This window comes from Podarcis muralis, chromosome 11 (assembly GCF_964188315.1).
Source record: "Podarcis muralis chromosome 11, rPodMur119.hap1.1, whole genome shotgun sequence".
In the NCBI taxonomy this organism is placed as follows: Eukaryota; Metazoa; Chordata; class Lepidosauria; order Squamata; family Lacertidae; genus Podarcis; species Podarcis muralis.
The window spans coordinates 36,422,647-36,450,167 of record NC_135665.1 but is presented as its reverse complement, the minus strand read 5'-3'; the positions used below and the strand labels follow the sequence as shown (position 1 = coordinate 36,450,167).

General features: G+C 40.2%; 1 protein-coding gene across 1 annotated transcript in view; it reads right to left on the bottom strand.

Moving 5' to 3' along the window:
• MAP1B (microtubule associated protein 1B) overlaps positions 1-27,521 on the bottom strand; it is a 69,720-nt gene that overhangs the window by 7,203 nt on the left and 34,996 nt on the right. Inside the window, exons 3-6 of the mRNA XM_028748881.2 lie at positions 17,457-17,539; positions 14,893-15,033; positions 4,030-10,306; positions 424-662 (exon numbers count right to left, since the gene is read on the bottom strand). Of these exons, the coding sequence (XP_028604714.2) occupies positions 424-662; positions 4,030-10,306; positions 14,893-15,033; positions 17,457-17,539 (6,740 nt within the window). The remainder of the gene's footprint in view (positions 1-423; positions 663-4,029; positions 10,307-14,892; positions 15,034-17,456; positions 17,540-27,521) is intronic.

Below are 27,521 nucleotides of genomic sequence, written 5' to 3'. Positions count from 1 at the left end.
GTGAACACACAGAAGATTGCTAACTTGATCCTCTCCTAGTAGGGTCGGAGCAGCAAAGCAGAAGTCCTGACAACTCAACCAAAGACTTCTTTGTTTTCCTCCAATTGAATTGCCATGTGAAGCCAAGGTTTGTTCTTGATTTGCCAACCATGGTTTGTTTGGGTGAAATAAACCATGATTCCTGACTCAGAAACAATGCTAAGTCCTTGCTTGTTTTTTTCATGGGAGTGATCTTTATAGTAATGATAAACCATGCATTCTGGTTTTACCATGCAAGAGGATCACTGTGACCAGAAAAAGCTTGAAGAAACTTGTTATCAAATATGAGGCACCTCTCAGCATCTTGGTTTAGGAGATTTCTCAAAGTTCCTTGTCACCTTTTTATCTCTTCAGATTTTAATTCACAAATACTGGAGAGCCTACCTGCATGTTGCTTCCCCACTGAGCCTTGCCCTCCAGCAGAGAATCCAGGACAGCCCTGCTCGGTTCTTCAGCAGCAGGATCATTCCCACTCACCACGTAGTAGGATGACCTCACCCTCTTGAAAAACTCTACATCAACATTCTTACTGTTGCTGTGGTTGGGAATATAGACCAGATCCAAATACACAGGAGGTCCTGGAGGCATAGCTATAGATTTTGTTTGTTTTACATTTCCAGGTCCTTTAAAAAAAAAGCACACAAACACACACAAGGGTCTTGTCTCAGTCATTGATGAGAAAATGTCAATGCACATCTTGATACTATTGTGACCTTAGAAAACACATAATTTAAAGTTGGACAGAGCTGGCTTGTCACACTTTGACTGTGGAACACATATTCCCCAATGAATACTACTGACTCTTAAAAGATTTGCTAAAATATGACAGTTAAAGAATCAAAGACTGCTTAGTGAGGAGAACAAGAAGGGGAAATATACCCGATCAGTTATTACGTAGTTTTGCTTTAAACCCTCATCATCAGGTACTTTGTATCAAGTAATAGGATTGGTTAATTCAAGAATTGTCATGCAGAAACTGTGATTATTAAATTGTCATTCAAAAAAATAGGATTCTTCAACAGAATTTATGGGAAATTCCTGAAGGAGGTCCCTCTATCATACAGTTTTCAAGTTGGAAGAACTACTGTCCCAAATGCCAGCTCAAAGGTCACTCAGGTGTTGGAACCAGGAAAAGGTTGACCCAGACCATTAGGATGAGAGCTCTAAGCAAAACCATGGCAGAACAGTAGCACCTTGCAAGATATATAAGAGCAGCAATGCAACTGCGTTTAGGAACTGAAAGTAAGATTTTCTAAAAAGGTGACGAAGAACTTATGGGAAAGGGGCCAGGAAGAAATCAGGAGATCAGTTGCTCAACTTGTTCAAAAGATGTAGGTTGTGTTTATGTTCAGCACCTTCCAAGTTTGTGAGTCAAGTACTCATTCTCACCAGCCACAATTCAACATTATGCAATTTCTCATGTTATTCATCTTTGTTGTTGTTTAATGCTCCTATTGCACAACGGCACTCCCCAAAAATTAAACAAGAAGGGGAATGGGAATCAGTATATGGCTTCCTATATATATAAAGAAGTAGAAATATTAGGAGATTCAGTATCACAGTAGATGCTAATCAAATACAGCATAAGAGAAGATGCAAAATGGAGCTAGGACTGGGTGGGTACTGTGCTACCACAGTACTGCGCTACCATTGTACTTCCATTCATGAAAAAGAAACTGGTAATACAAGGCTAATAGAGATGGGATATACAGAAGGAATAGCACATGCTAACTGCAGTGCTAGTTCTGCAAAAAAGGCAGGATACCAAAGGCAAAATGGGAAAGCCATTCTGGTTTGGTTTGGTTTTTTAAAAGGCTGACAATTAGCAGCTTCTACTGCTTACAGTTCTTTCAGAAAATATGAGCTAATGCACCAGGGGAGTGCATGATGAACATGGATTACATCTATGTGTATGCTTGCATGCACCCATCTTTTTGTTATTTCCACTGTTCTAGGCACTCATGAAAATCCAGGTTCCCTCTGTAAACAAGAAATAGCTCTTATGCATATTCCACCTTCCTCACTTTTCACTATAGTTCTTCTAGCAATCAATATAATACCGAACTCTTTGATGGGCACCTCTGGACCTTTTCTTGTAGCCAGTTGCTTGGCTGCCTAAAATGTACACAGTGCTTCATTTCTACAATGAGGGATGTTATAGGTCAAGGCATTCTCAGAAACCTTTTACCTACTAAGTGGACCCTTATTCTTTCCAAAGTAACAATAATGTACATGGTATCTAAGCCTTTCCTTCTTTCTGGAACAGATTTTACTAGCACAATGTAAACCATAGCAGCAGCATTTTTACTGCCTAAGGTGTGAGTAACATACCTTTAGCTTCAAACACCTGTATGTGCATTGACCACAACATTCAACTTCTATCACTATTTTGGGAAGCAGCCCTGTCTGCTTTTGAGCCACTGTGTGTCTTCCCAGTCCAACTTGTTATTCAAGACTGAATTAAAACTATCGGAAGAAAGCTATGCCCCTACCCATTTACTATAAAGGGGAATATGAAAGCGGCTATAATGTAATTACCTTTCCACAGAGGTGGGTGTAATTTGCAGACATAGGAGCCTACACAGATGTTAAATGTAGTAGCACATTGTCCAAACTCTATGGCATTACACAATAAGTAAATAAGTAAGTAAATAATAATAATAATAATAATAATAATAATAATAATAATAATAATAAATATCCATAGCAAGCATTTCTGGCATGTTAAATCTGGATCCATTCTCAGTCATTGTTCAATAACAAATGGATAAACAAATACCCATGAATAATTAACGTTTGATCAAAATGCTGTTAAAACTGTACAATGGATGACATCAAAATTATGGAAAGCAAAAGCAGGAACTTATGTAGGTTTATGGATGCATATGTGAAATGATTGTTTTTAATAACTAATGTGTAAGCATAGGTACAAAAAACAGGCAGCAGAATTCATTGGTCTCATTCATACTTAAAACTAAGCCAAACCATAGATAACTGAACAATCAAGCATGTCTGGGCCCAGAGGTAAAATAACAGCCACTTTGCTCTTCCCTGCTGCTTCACTACCCAAAATAAACCCATGGTTTCACTTAGCATTACATGCCAATCTGAGCTCATGCTATGTATCTGCAAAACAATTCATGAATGGTAAGCAAAGAGCCAATCTTGGCTACAACTTGTGGTTTGTTTGGAGTGGGTGAAACCATGAACACATATGTTCACACATATTGCTAAGCCAAGTCATGGTTTAGCTCTGGGTAGCATGGCAGCAGCAGGACTGGGAGAGAAGTGAAAAAGCCATGATTTTTGCTCCAGAATGACTCATGATTGCAGTTTGGCTTGGTTTGCCTTAGCATTATGTGCAAACTGGCCCACTATTATAGCTACATTCTCTTTAGATGGTTGTTTTACAACATAGGTTGAATTTGTGGCTGAAGCAAACAAGTGCTACATTTAGGGGAGGACTAGGGATCCTTTTTGGTTCCCCTGGCCAGATCCTTCTCTGCTCCTAGCTTCGCAAGGCCATATTTGACAGTTGGGGCTGCCCACCTGTCAGTCACAGTGAAAACAAACGAATGGGTGTTTTGAAGTTCTGAAGTTGAGGCTTCAAAGCACGATGCTGGGCTTGCATAGAGCCCCGTGTCATGCTTTGAAGTATCTGAGGCTTTACCAGTGGCTGATGGGAAGAAGAGCTGAAGTCTGCTGCCTGCAGCCATCAACTGTGTCAGAGAGTTCCCCACAGGGATCGCGCTAGCACAGACGAGCCATTAGCAGATGAGAAGCAGAGCCAAAGCATGCTTTCTGCTTGAAAGCACACAATTAGGAGTGCACTTTGAGGCTCCTGATTTTGCACGTAGCAGCCACATCTCTGCCTGTATATGACGTCAGGTGTGGGGCAGATGGGCGGGGCTGGCTGCCCAATGTTTGGCCCAAGGGCTGGAGACTCCCCCTCCCCTGCTCTTTGGAATTAACCTTGCCATTTCTTCTTACCTGCAGTTGCGGTCTTTGCCGACTTCGATGTTGTAGAGTTGGCTGCATTCTTTGTCTCCTTATCTTTCTCCTCATTACGGGAAGATTTTATCTCTGGAGTAGAGACATTTTTGGCAGCTTTCTCCACGGACTCCTTCTTCTTTGGAGAAGCTGTTCTGGAAACTTTATCCAGCGAATCCTTCAAGCCAGCAGGCTTTGGTGAAGCCACCTGTTTTGATTTGCCGTCACTCTTCTTGGAAGGAGAGGAAGACTTGGTCTTAGTGCCCTGCTTTTTCGTCTTTGTCTTTTCTTTTAGATCCTTCCTCAACGGTTTGCCTAAGTTCTGGTCGATAGGCAAGGCTTCTGGGTCTACCATGGAGACGTCAGGGTGTCTAGGTGACGGACTGCGATCTTGCATGGGGACTGGCGGAGGGTCAATGTGTTCATATGTAATGGTTTTATCTGTTGGAATAGTTTCAGATTCATCTTCCGAGTCAATGTTAGCATCTGCTGTAATAGAAGGGCACTCTTCTGTTTCAGGCGGCACGTCTGAATCTGTCTGTGATGGGGCAGATTCGCTGACGGAGGTTGGGGGAGTTTCTCCACACAGGCGTGCTTGCTGTTTCCCCCCTGAAGGCGGCTGCGCTCCTCCAGACTGAGTCAACGGCTTCTCTTGCTCTTGAGACTGTTCTTCACTAGCAAACCATTCCAAGGGGTTAGGGTTGATAAAGGAGGGAGAAAGTTCTGTTTTGGGATGCTTGTATTCGCAAGACGTAACGAGGCACAAATCAACATCTTGACGGGTTTCTGGTTTTTCTGAAATAAAGTACTTATCAACCTCATGGTGGTAGCTAGCAGTGTCCGGGGATCTCATGGCTTTCCCACTCACTTCGTAAGAGTAACTGACTGTCTCAGGTGACTTGCTAGTTTTCCCAGGGGTCTCATAAGAATAGCTGACTGCCTCAGGAGATATGTGTGTTTTTCCAGTGGTCTCATAAGAGTAGCTGACAGACTCAGATGATCTGGTGGATTTTTCATAGGAGTAATCAAAGGCTTCTGGTGACTTGGTGACTTTCTCTGTTGTTTCATAGGAGTAACTATCAGCCTCGGGTGATCTGGTGGTTTTCCCTGTCGCAACATAGGAATAATCAAGAGCTTCAGGGGATCCAGTGGTATGCTCTGTTTTGTCGTAGGAATAACTAACAGCCTCAGGTGATCTGGTGCTTTTTCCAGTTCCATTATAAGAATATTTAAGAGCTTCAGGTGATCTAGTTGTTTCCTGAATGTCTTCCTGGTCCGTAAACGCTAAGAGCTCTTGGCTATGTTTTGTTAAAGGGTCTTCAACTATTGAGGTATGATAACCAAATGATTTGTCGGGGGACATGTGCAATGATAATGGAGGTGAATGGCAAGCGGCAGTAGTTGTTTTCATCACAGGAGGTGAATCTGAAAAACCAGGTGAGTATAGAGGAGAAGATTCCCGTGGTGTTAATGGAGATAAATCAGATTTTGGTGAAAGTTTTTCTCCAAGGCTGTTCACTTTTTCTGATGGAAATGCGGAATGTAAGGGCATATCACTAGGCTGAGTGACACCTGATATAGTTTCTTCGTGTAGTGGAGAACTTGCCTGTGATGGTGTATGAGCAGAGGAGGAAGAGGGCGAAGCTTCTATCTGAGATACTGAAATAATCTCGGAAATATCCTTGTCATTGCCAAAACATGCTTGTTCCACTGGTGATATTTTATTTGCAAAAGAGTGCTCCTGCATGTCTGTAGGGCTATAATCGACTTCAGTTGGACCATTTTCAGATATGTGGTGCATAGTAGCACCTACTATTGGGTGTTCAGGAGACTGTCTGCTGAAGTCCATTGCCAAAGACTGCTCAGGAGAATCTTGCCCAAATTCTACTGACATAGTTGATTGCTCAGGAGACCTATGATCTTGAACTGGTGTCCTTGATTTTGCTGTTTTAGGGGAGAAATCTGGGGGAGAAATGGACATAGGTCTTGGGCACTCCTCTTTAGATGGAGACATTTCTGTTTCCTGAAATGTTGTTGGTGTCTGAACAACAGATACAGAAAGAGAATCGTCTACTTCAGTAGAATGCGGGGATCCAACTTCAGCATGCAGTGAAGGAGATACATCATCAGTGGTTGGTTCTGGGAATGAACTAGTAGCAACAGATGCTGTGGAAACAGAGGCAACTCCTTCGATATGTGAATAGGTGTCTTCTGCTACAACTTCATCAACAGGTGTTGCAGATTTATCAGAGACTGTACCTTCAGAGATCGACATCTTGGTGTCTTCTTTGAAACAACTAAAATGACTAATATCTACCTGTGTAGGAGAGACCTCTCCTAGCTTCCTGTCATCCAAAACCAATGAAGGCTGAGTTTCTGAAGTTTCTAAGTCATCCTTTTTCTTTTCTAGGACAAAGTCCAATTTTGTTGGTGAAAGCTGTACATCGTGTTCAACTTGCTGTTCTTGGAAAAGGTGTGTAGAAGCAACATCAGAAACTGGGCTCTTCTGTGAAGGAGAACCATCTCTTTCACTCTTCTTTTCAAAGGGACTGTCAGTTTCTCTAGCAGAAGATATTACATCACCACTCAAAAATGCATCATAGGAAGACTCTGAACCAATCAGTGGGGGGCTTCGTAAAGGTGAGAGCACTTTTTCAGAAGGCAATTCAGAGTCAGGCACTGGTTCATCCATTGGGCTTAGTCTGTGTTTTGTAATATTATCTTTGGTATCACTAGCTTCAAAGCTGAATGAAGCATCTGCTTTTCCAGTAGTTTCAGAAGGAAGTTGACTTGATTTTTCATCTGTGGGAGATTGATAATATGGTGTGTGTCCAGCACTACCAGCAGCTGATTGTGAAGGGGACACCACTTCTAATGTTTTATCATCGGGGCTGGGGCAGTGCTCTTCATGGGTTTCGTGTTTTTCAGAGAGTGCTGTGAGAGCTGCAGGTTCCGATGTCACTTTAATCTCATTGGGAGTCAGTGAAAAGTTCACACTACGTTCACTTAGAGGTGTTTTAGCAACAGGTGACAGAGGGGTAGGGCTTTCATCTAGACTCTTAGTTGGGCTATGCTTGTCATCCAAAGCTTCTGAAATTTCTAGTTTACTAGTACTCTTGACTTCACTTTCTCGTTGGCGGTACAGATCTTGGAAGGAAGACTTGCCAAATTTGTCTTCCTCTAAGGAAGAAGATGGTGAAATTGTAGAAGCTGAAACATTATAGTCTTTTCCCTCAGTAGCATCTGTTTTAGATCCTTCAGATAGCCCATTGAAAGCATCAGGAAGGGGAGAAAGTTTAGTCCTAGTAACTTCTTGAGAGTACAGTGTTGATTCATACTTGGTAATGTTTACATATTCTTGGGAAGGGGAGTCACTTTCCTCATTATTAGTCTCATCACTCATGACATCCCTTGGAGTTGACATTTCATCCATTGGCGTTGGCTCACTGGATATTTCAATGGTGGACTGGGTATAACCTGAAGTAGCAGTGAATTCCTCAGGCTGGTCTTCTCTGTTTTCTTCATCTGAAACAGTTGCTTCACTTTCTGAACCACCAGGTAGCGTTTCATCATGGATTGAAGATGCTGGTTCTTTAGCAGGAGATGGAGGTTCTGAGTACTTAGCTGGAGTGGTTAGGTGCATGCCATATTTATCATCAATCTCACCAGCTTCTGCTGCTTTGTCCACCACAGCCATAACATAATCCTCTTCAGCTTCTATTTTTTCAGTTTCATCTTCATCTCTGACATCCTCAGTTTTGTCTTCCTCCTCATTCTCTTCTGTTTCTGCCTTTTCAACCATTTCATCTACATGTTCTTCGTCTCTCTCTTCACCCTCTGCTCTAAATTCTGCTTTTTCATCATATCTCATATCTTTAGCTTTTTCATGCTCAAATGCTCCAGCCATTTCTTTTTCAGTCTCCCCAGTTTCTAGTTTATCCTTCAGGTCTTGTTTTCTGAGGCCTAGTGGTGCCTCTTCTTCCTCATTGACAACTTGTTCTTCGGCTTCCTCTGTCTCAGCCTTTTCTTCATAGTCCCCTGCCTCAGAAGATTCCTCAAGACCTGTTCCTTCATCCTCAAACTTTTCATTGTCATCAACCCTGTCCTTTTCTACAGGCTCCAGCTCTTCAGGAGTTTGTTCACATTCACCCTCAGGTTCAGTGGTAGTTATGCCTTCATCAGGAGAATCAGCAGGCCCTTCTGTTTTTTCTTTCTGAACTTCATAATCCTTTTGTTCTATATCAGTTAACTTGCCTTCTTTTTCTATGATATCTACCTGAGGCTTTGTTTCCTTTACTACTTCAACTTCTTCAGCTTTTAGTTCTTCAAAGTCTCTGGTTAAATCTTCTGGTGAAGACATAAGGGACCTCTCCGCTTCGAGTTCTTTTCCAGCAGCTGCAACACCTACAGCTGCTACCGTGGCAGCGACAGCTCCCAGAGCAGCCACTGCAGCAGGCGTTTCGGCAACCTTGATCTCTTTCTTTGCTGTCTTGCTTTTAACTTTTTCTTTTGGTTTCCCAACAAGCCCACTTTCTTTTCTGACAGACTCTTCCTTCTTTTGTGGCTTTGGCTTTGTTGTAGTCTTTTTCGACTCCGGCAGAGAGGCAGATGTTTTCTTTGTTTCTTTGAGAAGCTTTTTGGGCTCCTTCTTTTCTTCTTTTTTGCTCTCCTTTTTCTCTTCTTTTTTAGATTCTTTTGGGGGAGCTTCTTTCTTTGATTCTTTCTTAGATTCTTTCTTCACATCTTTCTTGGTATCTTCCTTTTTAGGCTTTTCCTCTTTCTTAGCCACTATCCTTTCTTCTCTCTTAGACACCTCTTTCTTTGGCTTTTCTTTCTCCTCTTGCTTTTCCTCAGATTTTACTTTCACTTCCTTTCTCACATGCTTCTCCTTTACTACTTTTGGTTTGACATCTGCTGCTTGTTTCTCAATTGTTTCAGATTTTGCCAGCTGCTGTTCCTTAGCTGTCAGATCCTTTTCTGTCACAGAAAGCCTAGTCTCAGCTTTTGCTGGTTTGTCCTTTTTTGTGGTTGTTTTTTCTTTACTTTCTACCCTTTGAGTCTTTTCAGGTGGGCTAGTCTTCCCTGTGTCAGACGCTTCCTCTCTCGATTCTTTTCTGACTGTCTTGCTAGACAGGGATTTTGCAGCCGGCTTAAGACTTTCCTTACTGTCTGCTCGCTGCTTCAGTTTAGTTTGTTTTACTGCTGGGCTCACCATGTTACCCGTTAGGTCTTTCTGTGTAACTGTTGGTTGCTTAAGAAAGTCTAAATGTTTGAGTTTTTCTAGTCCATCTAGTATGCTATATTGGGTACTGTTTCCTGGGAAAAGAACTCGGATTATTTTTTCAGCAGGGTTTGCGGGATGCCATACAATCAAGGATGAGATGGAAGTCAAATAGGAAACTGGGATGTCTACCTCCTGACCATTTGGTAGCACCAGCTCAGCTTTATCTTTGCTTGTACCCGTCCACTGATGCATAAAATATTGCATCTCTTTGCTGCTTTTGACTGGGTTGAGCACATACATCTCAAGCTTACCTACTCCCATTTTTTGAAAAAGGATAATAGGCTCAGTGCTGTTTGCCACATTTCTAAAAAGAGGCTCTGGTTTCACAGACAGCTTATTTAAGTACTGCAGGGTAAAGCAAGCCTCCTCTACACTTCTTTTTAACTGAAAATTAGGATCGGGGTTTCCTAGGCTTTCAGGGGCATTAAGGAATACAACTCCTAAATCAGGTGAAATTAGATTTTTCATCCAGTCACTGTTGGTAGTGGAGCCTTGAGACTGTTCCTCTTCTAATTCAGCTATTTTCCGTTGCAACATGCTATTAATCCCTGGCAGGTTGTCATCTCCAATGTGGGTGAGCAGAATTGAATCCACTCTGTCCAAATGTCGAATGAGTTTCCAGAAACAAGATTTTCTTTCTGACCCGCCGTTGATGAGCATGTTGAATCCGTTGACTGCAAATAATGCAGAATCTCCTCTTCCACCTGGGAAAATGTAACAGCAAGGTTTTGAAAGCTTCAGGAAACCTCCTGATGTTGGTGGCTCCAAGATATCAAAAGGTGATGGCACTTCCACTGATTCTGACAGGTACTCTGTGAATTCAGAAAGTCCTTCCATTTCAGGCAAGATAGAGGCAGAGTTTAGCTTAATGTTGATGAAATCTTGAAGGTTGTGTCTGTCTAGGTTTGAATTCTTCCAATCCCCTTCCTCAGGGCAGAATAGTGTTAAGCTCGCTTTGTTGGCAGGATGAGTCGTGCTCAATAACTCTCCAATCTGGGGTTGCAAAACATAAAGGGGAATGTTATGCGTCAATTTACACTAAATTGTAGTCACTTTTTATAAAACTAAAAGGCAGTTCTCAGGACTCCCTAAAGCCTCAAAAGAAGGAAGACTTCTTAATGTACTCTATTTGAAGAAGAAAGGCAGGACCGTGCTCAAATATTTTTAAAAAATACATTTCTCTTATTCATTCAGATTCCAGTAGCTGCAGTGAATTCTCCCCCAATGGATTCTCCATTTACCACAACAGAGGAAGCACTTGGACATGCATACCTGTGCACACATTGCTGTTTTCTTCATTTAAATGAACGAGTAAACTTGCATCTCAGGGTTGTGTGTGTAGTGCACACCAAGAAGTGGATTCAAGAGACAGATTAGAGGAGGCTATGATTCAGATGACTGGCAGGTGGCAAGAGACATAGATAGTTGCAGTTGGTGGGGCAGGGCGGTGGCACTTACCTGATCTCCTGCCACCAGTACTGCTGTGATTTAGTGGGAGAGACAGGTACAAATGTGCAAGTAGGAATCCAGGATTGGCTCTGTGTTCTTACACCATGAAGACCTCATCACCGCCTTGCCCTTTTCCACCCCAGTAAGCCATGGTGCTGTTGACAGGTCAGGTGAGCATCGCTGCCCCATCCCATAGGTATGCCTGTCCCAATCCTTGCTTGCTTTTAGAGGAGCAGTAAAACTGGCATTATTCTAGTGGGCATTGGGGGGTATTTATATTTCTTTTATTACTGGTTGCTGCTTTTAGTATTTTTTCATAATTTTTTTGATCACAATAACACTCTCCCCCCTCCTGCGATGCCCAGCGACTGATAATCAGAAGCACAATGCTTGTTTCTTTATTGCATTAAATAATTGCTTGTTGCTTCATTGCTGTTTGATTATTGTTTTATGGTTATAAGCTGCTCTGCTTATGTGTATAGAAAGGCAGGAGACAAATGCCATAAAATAAAATAAAAATTCAGTACACTAAAGGGATGGTTTAGATCAAGGAATTAATTGGTCATGCCAAGAATCCTGGCCCACAAATTTAATTAGCTAGCAGAATGGAAAAGGACTATAAATAACCATAAGCACATATTTATTTCCTTTGGAGATTCAAGCACTTATTATGTATTTTAATATAGAGTATTTTTTATTATTTATTTTGAAAGAAACTGTTATGAAAGTCATAGAGCAGATGTTTTGCTCCTGAGAAATAATCCACCCAACATCTATATAAAAAGAAAATAGTAACAAAATAAAATAAAGAAGACTGAACAGATGTTTTGTCTTCATATGTCACTAAAACTGCGTATATTACCATCTTATGGGATATAAATAGATCTTATCCAAATGTCAAGCAGAGAAGCCAAAACACTATTATTTAATAGAGTAGCAAACACTCAGGAGAATAAACACTGCAAGATACAAGAGGAAAGCCAATAAAAGGCACCAGGTTTTCTAGAATATAATCCAACAGAAGCATTTATAAGACATGATCTAGGTTTTTCCTTTAAATGTTATGACATATTGATAATGGAAGCCATCCTCATTTTTTAGTATGCAAAACTGGGGTATCAGCAGACTTTATCAAATTTCATTTTCTTTCAGTGTTGCTTCTCATTTTTTCCAAAACAAATATGTGTATGTCCTTGAGACAGAATCCTGAAGTAGCCTGCCTCAAGGGTTGCAAAGTAGACATCTGATAAAAGAAATTAGCACATTAAATTAGAAAAAACTGGCCAGGGTCATAAAATGGGTGGCTGGGTTGTTTGTTGCTAAGAAGAGAAACAATGTGAGACTTCATGTCAAAGCAATCAGTATACCTCTTTAATAAGGTATATTTTCGTGGGCAATATTCCAGTAAGTAGCAGCAGATTGTCCACTATGCATGAAAAACTGCAAGTCTAGATACATATTTATAATTTGCATGAAGCTAATACTTTAAAAATGTTTTAGGAACTGTTAGGAATGAATAGAAGCATGATGCAACTGGGTTTTTTTGAAAACTAACTTTGCAAGGTAACTTACATATAGAAATCAGGCAAGGGATTGATTGATTGATTGATTGATTGATTGATTGATTGATTTTTTTGGTCTGTTTCCCACAACCAAACCAGAAATCTTGAAGAGCATGTTGCCTTAGTTGAACTCATACAAACACACTTGGTGGGGACACAGGAGAGGGCCTTCTTGGTGGCTCCTCCCATACTTTGGAACTCCCTCCCTAGAGAAGCTAAACTGGCTCCTTCCTTGCTGTCCTTCCACTGGCAGGTGAAGACTACCTTGTTCCAGTAGGCTACTACGAACTTACTGCTTTTAATGAAAGGTCTGGTGCCATACTGTTTTTACTGTAATTATTGGTATGTTTAAAACAGATTAAATATGCGTATATAGTCTTAATACTATCAATGTTTAATTGTATTTTGATGATTGAGTTTTCTATATTTTTAGCAGTTCTTGTTTTTATCTGTAAGCTGCCTTGAGTCCCCTCATGGAAAAAGGCAAGGTATAAATATAATTATGATTGTGATAATTTCCTAAAGTACCCCATATGTTCCATAAGTATCCCATATTATGGGACCAGATTTCTCTTAATATTGGTCTGACTGAGGCTTAGATCTGTTAAACTTTCCTTGGATTCATTCTGTGCCTGTGTATCAGTGCTATAAAAATACATAATTCAGCTTGACAGTCTGTTTACGATGGGTTCCTTGCCTTTCAGGAATTTGCAGACACTGTACATTAATTGCAAGCCAACATAATGTCTAGAGAAACAGAAAGAATTAAGTGCAGCCCTAGTGACTACTTGACAGATAGACCATCTCTCTAGATAGCAGATCTGGATTCTTTCAGTTCTGGAATGTTGATGTTTTGAATATTAGGGAGCACAACTCACAAATCATGTATACTGTTGTCCATAGAACAAGATTAACAATGATGTATAGTGGGCTCCAGGTCCAGGCCACCACCATACCCTTTTGATTTAATTTATAATCTCTTTCAATCCCTCCTAGTTTCAAACAAAAACTCTGGAAATATCTGTGTTTGTATCTGTTGAAATTCCAGTGATTTGGTTCCATTTCCACTTTGAGACATCAGTGTTTAAAGTGCAGAATAAGCCTGCAATCCAATCAATTGTGAATGATGCAAATCATTTTTAAAGACAGATTTCCCTACAATACACACATAAGTGGGGGAAGCTGGGAAAGAATTACTTTCACATCCACCTTTTAGTTTTGTTTCAAACGACGTCCTGGGATGCACAGAGAAAAATACTTGGAAAAGGACCACTGTGTGGGTCATAGAACCTTGGTTGAGTGTCTACAGTGTAATAAAAAGGGTTATGGTATAACTTTCCAAACATTTAACAAATACCTTGGGGAAATGCTTGGGGAAAGCACCAACATATCCTGATCCTCGCCAACTTTTTATTTATTGAACTTTATTATCCTCCCCTTTCACAGAAGTAATTCAAAGCTACTTACAATAGTAATTAAACAGTATAAAGGTAAAGGGACCCCTGACCATTAGCTCCAGTTGTGGCCGACTCTGGGGTTGCAGCGCTCATCTTGCTTTATTGGCCGAGGGAGCCGGTGTACAGCTTCCGGGTCATGTGGCCAGCATGACTAAGCCGCTTCTGGCGAACCAGAGCAGCGCATGGAAATGCTGTTTACCTTCCCGCCAGAGCGGTACCTATTTATCTACTTGCACTTGGACATGCTTTCGAACTGCTAGGTTGGCAGGAGCAGGGACTGAGCAACGGGAGCTCATCCCGTCGCGGGGATTCGAACTGCCGACCTTCTGATCGGCAAGCCCTAGGCTCTGTGGTTTAACCCACAGCGCCACCCGCGTCCCTTAATTAAACAGTATACTGTACGGTAAAACCAGCATAAAACAAAACGGGGAAATCTAAAACTCATTCATATTACTTAAAAGGCAGGACTAAAAAATCCCACCTTCTGAAGGCTACAGTCAATTAAACACCAAAGGTGTGCCAGAATAGAAATAGTTTTGCCTGGTGCCTTAATATAAGTAATGTTGACATCAGGTGAGTTTCCTTGGGGAGAGCATTTCAAACAGAGGAGCCAACTCCTAGGGGCCAAGGTCCCTTCAGCACCACCTCCAAAAATATTCGAGCCCTCCCTCACTGTTGATGGGTATTGCATCCTGAAATTGATTGTGCAGGTGGGGCTTACCTGCCCCCCATATTACATTCAAGTTGGCACCCGTGATTCCACAAGAGGGGTATCATATAATAAGCTGGTTCCCCTGATCACTGCGATGTGACCTCGACAAGGGAAGGGAAATAAGCCAGTCCTGGAGTAGGTAAACTTGTCTCCTCTCCAGCGCCCCCCGCCCCCCCATTTCATGCCCTGGCCAGCGTGAGCTTGGTAGGGCACAGGAAACAGCAGCTGCTGTGCCCCAATTCTTCTCTGCCCACCACAGGATTGCTTTGTTAGTATGTTTTTTATTGTTATTTTATTGCCACCTTCTTTGAGAATATTCAGCACATAAATCTACAAATTAAACGTGCAAATAACTAATATTGAAGAAGACATTAGAATAGAGAATAGTGAAATACAAACCTCCTGGTCAGTGAAGATCTCAATAAAATTCTGAAATGAGAAGGAGCCTGATTGAAGAATGAGCTCGCCTGTATTTTCAAAACTCTGCCCAGTTAGTACCAGGAGTTTATGTCTTGCAGCATCTGTGATCATTAAGCGCACCTGTAGAAGAGGATTAAAACAAAAAATGCCCTTAAAATATCTCCTGCTTTCTACAGGGACTATCACTTCTACTTGACCTAAATAAACATGCATGCAACTGGCTTTGCATTTTTATTTATCCCCAAACAGAGGAACACAAGAGATGGGGGAAGAGGGTTTGTAAAATATGGTGCACAACAGGACAGAACTCTATAAGCTCAGCTTCCAAGGCAGCTTACACTCGAACAAAAATCTATCCCAAAATGAACTATAACCAAAAATAGAAGCAGTAGCACAGTGAAAATGACAAAGTTAAACCTATCAAGTTGAAGCAGCAGAAAAATAAATGCAGCCTATAAACTGAAATCATTTAACATTTAGAAGGCCTGGGAAAATAAAAATAAAAACATATTCAAAGCAGATTACTTAACAAGCAGAATGGCTTTCTTTAGATCAAAAGCAAACACCATCAAAAATATGTTTTCTCAGTTGCTCGTCACTACTGTATTACTATCCCCCATGCTCTGCCATTATTTCTCAAGTGTATTCAATAGACTCACTTTGTCATACACGAACTATTTCTGCTAGGTGAATCAACTGAATTCTCTCAAAATACTTTCTCAGCAAGCTATCTTTATCTGTATATAAACAGTCAAACAACCAAATGCTTTTTTAAAAAAAGCATGCCATGAAAAAATCAGGACTGCCCTGAATTTCTATTCAAGGACTCACCTTCCACAGATAATTCAAGGGCATTCACTAAAACACATGGAACAGCAGAGAAAAGAAATCCCATTATGGTTTGTCACTAATTGTATTGGGATATAAAAATGTAACATTACCCTTGATGGGGTCAAGTCCATTTTCTGTATGCATTTTTTTAAACAAAAATATATAGCACTCAACAATCAGATGAGTGCCACTTAAATCTCACCTGTTTTAATTGCATTAAAACTATTAAAAATTGAATTATCTTGTTTTATTGTTTCCTGTGTTTGGCACAAAAGCTCTGGGAAAGTCGCCATAAGCTTTTGTACAAAGCCATTAGCTTTTTCATAAAAAAAAAAACCAGCACCTCCACTTTGCTGATATTCCTGCACCCTGTTTATTTATTGATGGCTATAGATGGCATACAGGCAACATGTGTAGAAACTCTCCCCCTCTCTCTCTCACTCCAGATACTGACTTAGAGAATGTTTATCTATTTGTAAACTGAAATATTTATGTCTGCTGCTATTAGAGACAAGAAGTTGGAAGTTCTGTTCAAATAAGGAGAGTGAAAGGAAACACAAATTTTGGCTAAAGAAATGCAAACAGATAATACAGGTGCAAAAATAAATTCAGTAGAACAATTAGATATTTGGATAAGAAGAGAGTCAAAAGAAGCTGAGAAGATTGCAGCAAAGTATTCACTATAGAAGGTGTACAGCCTACACTGACCTTTTCGGGAACAGAATCTGAAGAGCTGATACGAATATTGGTGACAAGAGATGAAATTAAATACCTTATTAACAAGCCAAAAATTAACAAACCACCAGGTTTGGTTGATATCCACCTGAGAGTTCTCAAATGTACTAAGATTGGCCTCTGTACCAGCAGACTTCAGTTTTTTAAAAAGGGAACCAGATGGATGTGTGAAGTTATAGAGCAGTCAGTCACCTCTTGTGGGAGTGTGTTCCATGGTCAAACAGCTCTTATGGGTTACAACATTTGGGGCTTTTTAGTTTCAAAAAATATGTGTGTAAGGAGGAACATGACAGAAGCTTATAAAATGGTGTAGAGAAAGTGATAGAAGTTTTTCTCCTTTCTCAGAACGCTAGAACCCAGGGTGATCCAATGAAACTGAATGTTCAACGATTCCGGATGGACAAAAGGAGGGACCGTGTCACACACCACATAGTTAAACTATGAAGTTCACTCCCACAAGTTCAACCATGGTTGTAATCAATTTGGATGATTCTAAAAGGGGAACAGACGAGTTCATGGAATAGAAGGCTCTCTATGGCTCCTAGGCAATTATGGCTAATATGCTATCTCTAGGATCAGAGGCCTCTGAGGAGAGGTTGTTGAGAAACAACAGGAGATGGCTATTGCCCTCACAGCCTACTTGTGGACTTCCCATAGGCCTCTGGTTGCCCACTTTAGAAAACAGGATGAAGAACTAAGTAGGCCTTTGGTCTGACCCAGCAAGGTTCTTGGTATGGTTTTGCTTAATAAAGAGGCAAACAGAACTTTGACAAGGAAAAACTAGATAATGGGAAGCAAAGGATTCTTATATTTTATTTTATTTTCAAAATAATGTATGTTTTCAAGACATTGGTGGGCCATAAAAATGTCAGCCCAGATTTCAGAGATGGACATCAATGTCCTGGCTCTTATGAAATTTATTTATTTTATGTCTGCTGTGTACAATGCATTCATTTATACATTATTGATGAATTTACCTCAGTACTGACAGCTTCATCGGAAGGGTTGATGAGGACTACAGTTTCTAAGACATCACTTCTGTGGTGAAGGATTTTCTGACCTGCATAAACAGAAGGAAAGAAAATGAATTGTAAGGTTTGCAGAACAGGTTTTTTTGTTTGTTTCCCTTAAGACAGTCTAGCTTCCGTAAGGATAGCTCTTCTAATAAACTCATTCTGGAGTCCCATCTTGCTTTTCCCTGGCATATGAAATACTAGTGTTTTCAAATAAGATTGAGCAAAGATGATAACATGAGCGCTCGGGGGGGACGGGGACAAATTTGGTGTGATTGTGTAAGAGACTGTTGTTGTAAATACTCAATAGTTAGCATGTATCTATTTTTCAATGTAATGCTCATCAGCCTTGGTGCAGCTGCCTACAATAGGCTTCTGCCATTTTCTTCTTTCTTTGTGGCGTTTGGCAGCATTCTTATTGGTGCTCCTTTCTCTGAGAAAAGAAGTGAGATTAATTAGCACTCGTATTGTGATTGTGAAGGGAATGTCATCCAGATACCCAAACGGCAATTAGTCCAGCACCCAGAAAAGAAGCCAGGCACAAAATTAATTTTTAAGGAAGGAATGAATGAATGAATCAACCTTGACAAAAAGAGTGCAAAAACACACCCTACACACATACACTTTAAAAACCCATGAAAAGGAACACAGCAATGCTGGATAACAAATGTGCCAGTGTTCAAATCAATTGGTGTAAAAGCTCTGACATTTTTATGGAATTTTTTTTTTTACTTATAAACATTTTCTGCCACAGGAGATTCTAGTGTGAAATACGGGATCTGGGCAACTACAGAAGGGTTCCAAAAGCCAAAAAATAATAATAATAAAAATAGTCTCTTGAATATAATTCACACACCTTTATATTTACACAATGCCTCAAGGCCACCTCTCCCCATATGAACCAATCTGGACCATGTGATCATCACCTGAAGTCCTTCTTCATATGCCTACTCTGTGAGAGGTCCTAAATCAGATGGGGCCAATTGTTTCTACAGACACATTAGTCTGCTGATGGCATTGTTGAGAGTTAGGTGTGACGGAACAACTGAACTGCCCCTTTTGCTCAGAAAGTTAATTTCCACAGGTCAGATTTTAACACTCTAGTCAGGCAGTCAAGTGACCTTTCACAATGTGATAGATAGTATGCTGTTCCTGCTTTATGGATCATTTACCGTGAAGGCAACATCATCCATTTTGTGTAAGGTTTGCATACTGAAATAATAAATGAAGGCATAGGTAAATGAAGGAAGGATGGCTCTGACTCTTCCTCTACATTGTTACCTAAAATAATGTATCTTCCATCACAGAACATGTATATTTTCAGAGAGGTCAAATGAGATGGTATCATTAGCTTTCATTGCACTGAATGCTAACTCTTTGCTTAAGTATTCCTAATTAAAATGGAATCCATAGCATTTTGGTAGATGTACTCTGAAAGATGCTCTTTGGTTTTAAAAAAATCATAAAAAGAGAGGGAGACATTTGGTCCCTTCTGGGAAAAGTAGAATGTTCAAGCATTTTATGATGTGCCCTTACCTGGCTATTCTGAATACTTATTTGCCTATAACTTAAGGCTGCAATTCTACACACACTCAGCTGGGATCAAGTCCGACTGAGCACAACTTGATTTACTTCTGAGTAGGCATGGATAGAATTCTGCTGCAAGTATTGCTTTTGATGGAATGAACAATATGTTTACTGCAGACATCACACCACAAGGGGCTTAACAGATGTCAGAGTCAGCAAAGCTCCCTAATGAATCTTCTGCTCACAACAAGTGAATAGGACTCTGAATAGTCAGCAGATTGTGAGTCCTCTATGTATTTGCAAATTAGCTCTGATGCATATAGACCCCCAACTTCCTCTTGCCTTGTAGTAGCATCCTTCTAATGATATACAAAAATAAAGAGGCCAAAAATGCTTTGAAGGAAGCAAGAATTTCACATCCAAGGTTCCCGTTCATTCTCGGATGTTTTTAAACGGCAGAAATAGTGATGTGAGGGGGCAAGGGAGAAGAGAATGCCCTTTGAAAGAAATGCTTTGTGTAACAAACTGCAGCCTGAATATATTGTGTTAATGTTTTTAGTCAGACGAGACCACTGGCCTTGAATCAATGTTACTGTTATAGAGGGAAAACAAAAATCCCATTTAGAGATTACATGCCACACCACGTGGAATTTATTTTTTTCAGACTGGGTTTTAATGAAAGCTTTGATCACTTCTGAACCTTTGCGGGGGCATGGGCTGCCTTAGACCTGAGGTGCGAAACAGAAATTGCACAGTTCAATTGGAACAGCAGGGGAGAAAGTTGTAGCTCCGATGTCAGTACAATCAGAATGTTCACCAAGTATTTCTCGCCATTCAAACTCTATGGTTATGGATGGCTGATCTGTGGTTTTAAGACACTGAACAAAAGCATTTTTCCTGGTGTCCCCACAGTGCAGCTTCACAGACTTCAGCTAAAGAATTAACTGGGGAAATCACTTGTCAGTGACAGGAAGCACTCCCTCCCTCTCAACCCCCTTCCCCCCCCAGTCCAAATGGACAGGTTTTCCAATACTTCAGTCCCCCAGTGAATAAAAATAGAAAGCATGTATCTCACTGAGAGCCCAGCTCTTACTGTAGGTCAGAACAAGACAACTCAAGGAAAGCACTTATGGAGCTTGTGAATGGAAAAATAATGCAAGGCACTGATCAGCATAATAGGAACTAACTACCATACTGTGTCAAAACAATGAGCCATGCAGAATAGCCGCCTGTCTCCAATAACAGTCAGCCTTTTTCTGGACACATAATAGAATAACCCAGATTATACAGACATGCAAGCAAATGGCTCAATTGATAAGAGGTGGACACAATGTGAATAGTGATGGAAGTACTATTTGCAGAACAGAGGCTCACATCAGGGTTTTAAGGGTGTTTTTTTTAAGGCATACATGTGGGAAGACACAGGACAATTGGCAATACAACATTCACTGAATTTCAGACCGCTCTACAAGCTCATTAAATAAAAAAACATAAAATGTATTGGTGATAAAATACTTGAAATGCAATTGACCTTATGCTTGCTTATCCAGCAGTAGGTTTGGCATAGCTGACTCTCAAGCTAAGTGTGCAGAGCACAACAACTTTCAGTTGGGCCAAACTATGAGGTCTTTCACATTACCCAATGTATCGCCCGCACATCTTCCTTGCAGTGGAATAATATTGAAAGGGTTCACAGACATGGGCAAGAAGAGGCTGCGTGCGGTTATCCCATGAGCCAGGAATCACGGGCAGCGGGAGGAAGGCTCCCCCAAGAGCGTGCGGATCGTGTGTGGCTCTTGGGGGCTTTTCCCCAAGAGGGAGAAGGGACTGATGGGCTGCCCTTCTCCCTCCTTGGGGAAAAGCCCCCAAGAGTCGCACACACGCTCCACGCTGAGCAGAGCCTCCAGCCTACATTCACTCCATAAGACGCACACACATTTCCCCTTACTCTTTAGGAGGGGAAAAGTACGTCTTATAGAGCGAAAAATATGGTATACTATTCCCAGGGGTGGACTTTGGTCTTTCAAATTTCAACGGCATCCTGTGCAAGGCCAAAATTTGATGCCCCCACGTTCCTTTCTGCTCAGTTCACTACATCACAGTTGAGGTACTCTGCATTGCCCTTTAGGCTCAGCACTCAGCGTGGTGGAACCAGTCGTGCTACCCTAAATCCACCTCTGGCCTAGAATTCTTCTGCAATTCTACTTCATTATCTGCCCTGGGAACACAAAAAGTATATTGACAGTGCAGAGTATAAATTATGTAAATAAAAACCCAGTCAATGTTGCTTTTACATCAATAGTTGTAACAATTCCCTGACACTGTGGTTGTTTTTCAAGCATATCTAATACTAAGCAGAATTAGAATCTATATAAAGTATATATATACATGTGATTAGAAGTTACAAGGCACAACAAATGATCTGAGGAAATGTAGCAATACAACAAGAAGTTATTGAACTGTGCAAGGTGTAGTGAAATTATAGGAGAAAAATAACAGATAAAACTTCCCCATGCTAGGCTGGCAAAATAGCAGATATATGGTTCTTATGATTTCCCAATAAATATAATCCTGGCCAGCTCCTAAATGCACGTTTTCTCTGCATATTGAAATAAGTGATAAGCTTTGTCTTTATGAACATGAATAAAACAAAATGAAACAAAGTTTGTGCAATGCAAACTTAAGCATTTTTAATCAGAAATAAGATCCTTTGAGTGAGGCTTAGGCTGTATACGCACTATTATCTTCAAAGTACATTTTTCTCCTCAAAGAATTCTGGGCAATGTGGTTTCCTAAGGGTGCTTGGAATGGCAACTCTGTGAGGGATGAGCTACAGTGCCCAGAATTTATTGAGAGAATGAATGTGCTTCAGATGTGCTTTAAAAGTATAGCGTGTATACAGCCTTAGTTTCTCATCTTCAGGTGGCAACGGGCCTGGGAACAGCTATCAGGTATCAAGACAGTGATTCACCTTGAGCAGTAACTATGCCAACTAGTCATCTTGTACAGTATATGATGACTGCATGTCACACTAAGTTAAAGAAACCTTTATTTGAACTTATAAGAACGATGTGAGCATGCCCTGATATCTGCTGCTATATTTTAATCGGTGTATGGCTGTCATCTACTCCTAACTTTTAACAAGGGTATCAAGCTGCCTCAGCTGCTGGGGATTGTTTTTATTATTGCCTCTTGACTTGAATACTTTGGGGGCTATTTTGGACACACCGAGCATTTTCCATGAAAGCCTCTGTAGTAAACTGCATGACTTAAATCAAGTTGTGGGTGTCTAATGGTGTTGATTACCAGAATAATTGTATCAGCTTTTCTCACTAGGTATTGATTTGTTGTATCATTTGCCAATTTTATGTGACATTTAATTTGCTGTCAAACTACTGCCATTAATCAACAACGGACAAACATCTGACCTTTTACCCCCATTATTTACCATCAGGGACAAACTTCTCACGACTGCCACATTTATCACTCCTCGAAATGCACAGCTTCATTTTTTAATACTGCTGGAAGATGAAAACAACAACCGCAACCATTTCAACAAGAAGTACAGTATAAAAAAACCAGCAAACCCAGTACAATGTTCTTCCAGTGATGCTTAAAAAGAAAGCAAGAGTCACAAGCTAAGTGAAATTAAGCACTTTGGAGTTTTGTTTTAGGGGTGACTAAAAATACTTAACTTTTGCTGAATTGTGCCCTATTCCACTAATATACAATTAGTTGTGGCTTACTTTTTATATTCCAAATACACATCAAGTAATGCATTTATTAGAACATTTATAATGTAATTAGTCTTAATAAAGGCATTTTGTTACTGTTGATTTTGATTTTTTTCCACTTAAGGAACCAAAGCCAATGTTCCACCTAAGTAAGCTATGTTTTTTTAGTTTACTAATCCCCCCTTCTTTTTATTGCTAATTATTTTGCTCAATGCTATGTTTTGATGAAGTGCTTTATGAATTTTTTGAAACAGAATAAATGAAAAGAAATGTTTACAAACAATACAGTCATCTTATTAATGATGCATTCACCAACAGATTCCTATGACATTTCACAGAAATAATTTTGATATGACCACTGTTTTTGAAACAACAGTACTATCTCCTGAGGGACTAGCATTTCTTCCAGAAACAAGATGTTGTGGTCTGAGTGCTGGGGAAATGCAATATCCTAGCAACAGAAGCGCTTCTTCAGACGAAAACATCTGTTATCTTAGGCAATCAACAAATCACAGCAACACATTTACCCTACAACAAAGTACAGTACTTCAAAAGGCCATTAAACTCCATTTAGAGGTGCAATCCTTTTGCAAGATCTGTCAGGATGAGCTTAGGATGCAGTGGATCTCAAGCTCAGCTGGCATTAAGTCCCCAAACCCAAACCGGTTTCAGCCAAAGATAACTTTCTCATCCTGGCTCAGCTGGTTGAGCAAAGGCTAGTAAGCCCCCCCAAAAGGGGTGCCCCAGAGGTGGGAATGGGCAGCAGGGACTGAAATTGGATTCTGTTCAGCTCAGTCATGTCAGCTACAAAAAAGGGTGTGTGTTTAAGTCAAACATTCTTTTAAAGGCTTGTTTCCCCTCTGACAGGCTTGGGTGCAAGTTTATGCTGGTTTAATTGGCGTTGGCTTGCTTTATGCCAGCTTCTTGTATAAACGACTGCTCCCTACATCTCTTCCAAATATTCTTCAGAACTTCTTCAGCTCAAGTACACCTAAGTACAGTGGTACCTCAGGTTACATACGCTTCAGGCTACAGACTCCACTAACCCAGAAATAGTGCTTCAGGATGAGAACAGAAATCGGGCTCCGGCGGTGCAGCAGCAGCAGCAGGATGCCCCATTAGCTAAAATTGTGCTTCAGGTTAAGAACAGACCTCCAGAACGAATTAAGTACTTAACCAGAGGTACCACTGTACTTTCAACTGTTTCTCATAGACTGCCCTCTTATGGGCAACAGTCCATTTTGTCAGTGGACACTTTGTCAATACAGGACCTGACCAGCACAAAATTGAGATGAACAATTGTTTTCCATGATATGGACACAATACTTCTGTTAAGGCAGCCCAGAATTGCATTAGCTTGTTGAGAAGTTGCATCACACTGCTGGCTCATGGTCAGCTTATGATCAGCTAAGACAACTATATTCTCTTTACATGTACTGCCACCAAGCCAGATCTCCCCAAACCTTTGCCTTTGTTTTACTTAGACCTAACACGTTTCCCACAGAAGCCTTCATTGGCATTCCCAGAGCCCTGCCCTCTGCTGAAATTAGACTAGAAAGAAACATTAGAATACAAACCCAACAGAATAGGTTGTGGTGTGTGCTTGATATGTGTGTGTGATCCCCAGAAATGTTTCTCCAATATGAAATTTTGCCAATGAGTCCAAAAAGGTTGGCAACCCCTGGTCTAAGTGAAAACCCTAAACTGACTGGGAGGCAGAATCTGTTTTAACATGTCTCTTGTCTGTTGTTTTTTAACCTCACATTAGCAACTTACATAAATAATGCATTCTAGTTTATATTTTTAGTATTCCTTATCTAAATGCTTTTCAGAAGCCTATCTGCCCCTTGATCATAACCCTCTGCTGAAGACTGATATTCCCAAATCAAAAATATTCTCCCCCACTTTGTCTCTGAGAATGTCTTTCTTTTGGGAATCGTTGCATGTCTGGATGTTTGCCCAGGATGGCTCTAGGGATTACTTCCTTAAATGGTTTAGACTATAAGGTTTTCTGTGACAGTAGCAATAAAAGGAATAATAGCCCCCATCCAAACAAAGATGAGGCAGGGGGGAGTCAAAAGTCTCTGGAGGGAAAGTGATGTGAATAGCTATATATAAATTTTCAAATAAAAGACCTCATGCGGTGGCACATTTAAACAGCTGAAATAATAAGACTGATAGGGACAGATGTACAAACTGGCTTTAGTGTAATGATCTCAAAGAACTACACACAATTTTATTCATCTTCCTTAAAGATTTTGCATGTGTTTTGAGAGAACTTGAATTCAAATTCCTGCAGTTTCACAAACGTCTTCTTACTGAGAAGTCTTTATGATTGGAAAGTTTCAGTAAAATAACACAAACCTAGTAATTTTCCTAAAATATCAAGTATAGACAGATTTAACTCCCCTCACCCTTATTACTATACAAAAAATATCAAAATCACTTACATAAATTTGTTTTTATTTCTTAAATCTTAAGATCTCAAGGGGAGGTTCATAACATAAACATACAAAAATAAAATCACAATATACAAAACAAGAACAAAACAAAAAAGGACATGGAATGTTAATCAGCCAAAGGCCTTTGGTTGGGGTTGGGGTTGGGGTTAGGGTTAGGTAATGCATGGCACCTAAAGATATGCAATACTGCCCTTCATCCAAGGATCACAGAGTGGGTTTATAGTATAATAAAAACAGAAAAATACATAACATGATAACAAACAAAACAATACCCCCAAAAAAACAATTAAAAGTCCATATAGTGTTTAATTAGCCAAAGGTCTGAGAGAAGAAGAATGTTTTCACCTGGTGCCTAAAGCTGTGCAATGAAAGCGCTAGGCGAGAAGGTGGTTTTCTCAACTAGCCAGAGTTTGTGATAAACAGCAATCATTGGTTTGGCACACAACAAGCCAAGATTAGCAAGAAACTGAAAATAAATACTGGCAAAGAGGAGGACACAGCACAAGAGCCTGATTCCATGGCACTCTGTGTATGTTCCAGAACTTGCTAAACCACAGTCTTCCCCAACTGTATGCTCTTTAGTCTATAACTCCCATCAGCCAAGCCAATACGATTAATTGTCAAGGATTATGGGGGAGTTGTAGTCCAAAACATCCAGATAGCACAAGGTTAAAGCAGGTTGTAGTAAACCATGGTTTAGTGTTGCAGGCAAATATGGCCAATGTAACAAAATTTATTTTCCAAATTCAAGCTCCAACAGATTGTAAAACAACAACATTGTGTGTGCATATGTGTACAAAGCAATGAAGAAATATTTGTGGTTACTACAGGCTGCAATTTCTAGCCTTCCATTAATGAGGCCACATGGCTCTCATCTGAGGTAAGACAAATATAGGGATGGAAGGAAAGCACAGCTCAAACCAGACTTTTCTCTTCTGAGCAGCCTATAGTGAACAGAGTATCATTATCATAGCATAATGAAAAACTTATGGGTTATATGCAACTAAGTTCTATTCAAAGCTGACCTACTAGAATCAACGTCCAGTAATTCCAAATGAACTACTTTGAGTGTCTAGCATTGTACACAACCCTGTACCTTTAAGCCTAGACATAGTTCAGATTTTCTATATTTTATTTTATGCCACCAAATTCCTTGGTATAATACACAAGGTTAAACACTAAAAAGAAAAATGTTTCTAATCTCCAAAAAAATAAAAAACCCTTCTACCACTGTGAATAGGAAAAGCACTAGAAATGTTTATAGGACTCTTGAAAAATCTGTTGTCTGTGCTTCTACGTATCTAGTCTGTCCTGCTCATTTTTAAATTCTACTGGCTTTAAAGAGTGGGTAAATCATAAGAAACGAACCATGGATTTGATCCCTGGCTAGCACCATTTTGCAGCAGGTGTTAGTTTATAATAAAAGTGAAATGTTTTTCTCATTTATTAATAAAACGGTACAGACATAAAAAGTTATTTGTATGCACCCTTATCCCCTACAGTTCTCACATCTCCCAAATTATGGACCCCTTCAGGTATCCATGAGATATTGATTATTCTTGCTTTATATTTCCTTCTTCCAGAGGCTTCCTCTTCTGACACATATGGATCTCCTGAATCCATTAACAGCCATCAGAGACAATTCTGCCTTATTAAAAATGCATTTTTCTTCTTGCAACCTGCTAACTGGAGCTCAGTTGAATTCTGCAGGTCCCCACTTCCCCTTCTGTGGGCAGAAAAACTGACAGAATATGTAATTTTATTTCTAAACTGAATTCTGAAATATCCACATGTATAAAGGACAGCAAAATCCATCTATTGATTATGCTCTTGGGAAGAATGAAGACTATCATAAACAACATCATTTACAAGGTACTTCATAGGGAGAAATAAGCCCCCTCCTCTTAAAAAAAGGCAGAGAATGAATCATATTTATAGAACTGATTTGTGGACTATTTACTTCAATGTCATCCATTAAATTCAGAGTTGAAGTGTTCCCAGCACATGTTTGTTCAGCCTCTGCCTGAAGACCTCCAGCAAAGAAATGAAGTACCGTGGTACCTCGGGTTACATACGCTTCAAATTACATACCCTTCAGGTTACAGACTCCGCTAACCCAGAAATATTACCTTGGGTTAAGAACTTTGCTTCAGGATAAGAACAGAAATCGGGCTCCAGTGGCGCAACAGCAGCAGGAGGCCCCATTAGCTAAAGTGGTGCTTCAGGTTAAGAACAGTTTCAGGTTAAGAACGGACCTCTGTAACGAATTAAGTACTTAACCTGAGGTACCACTGTACTAACAAGAA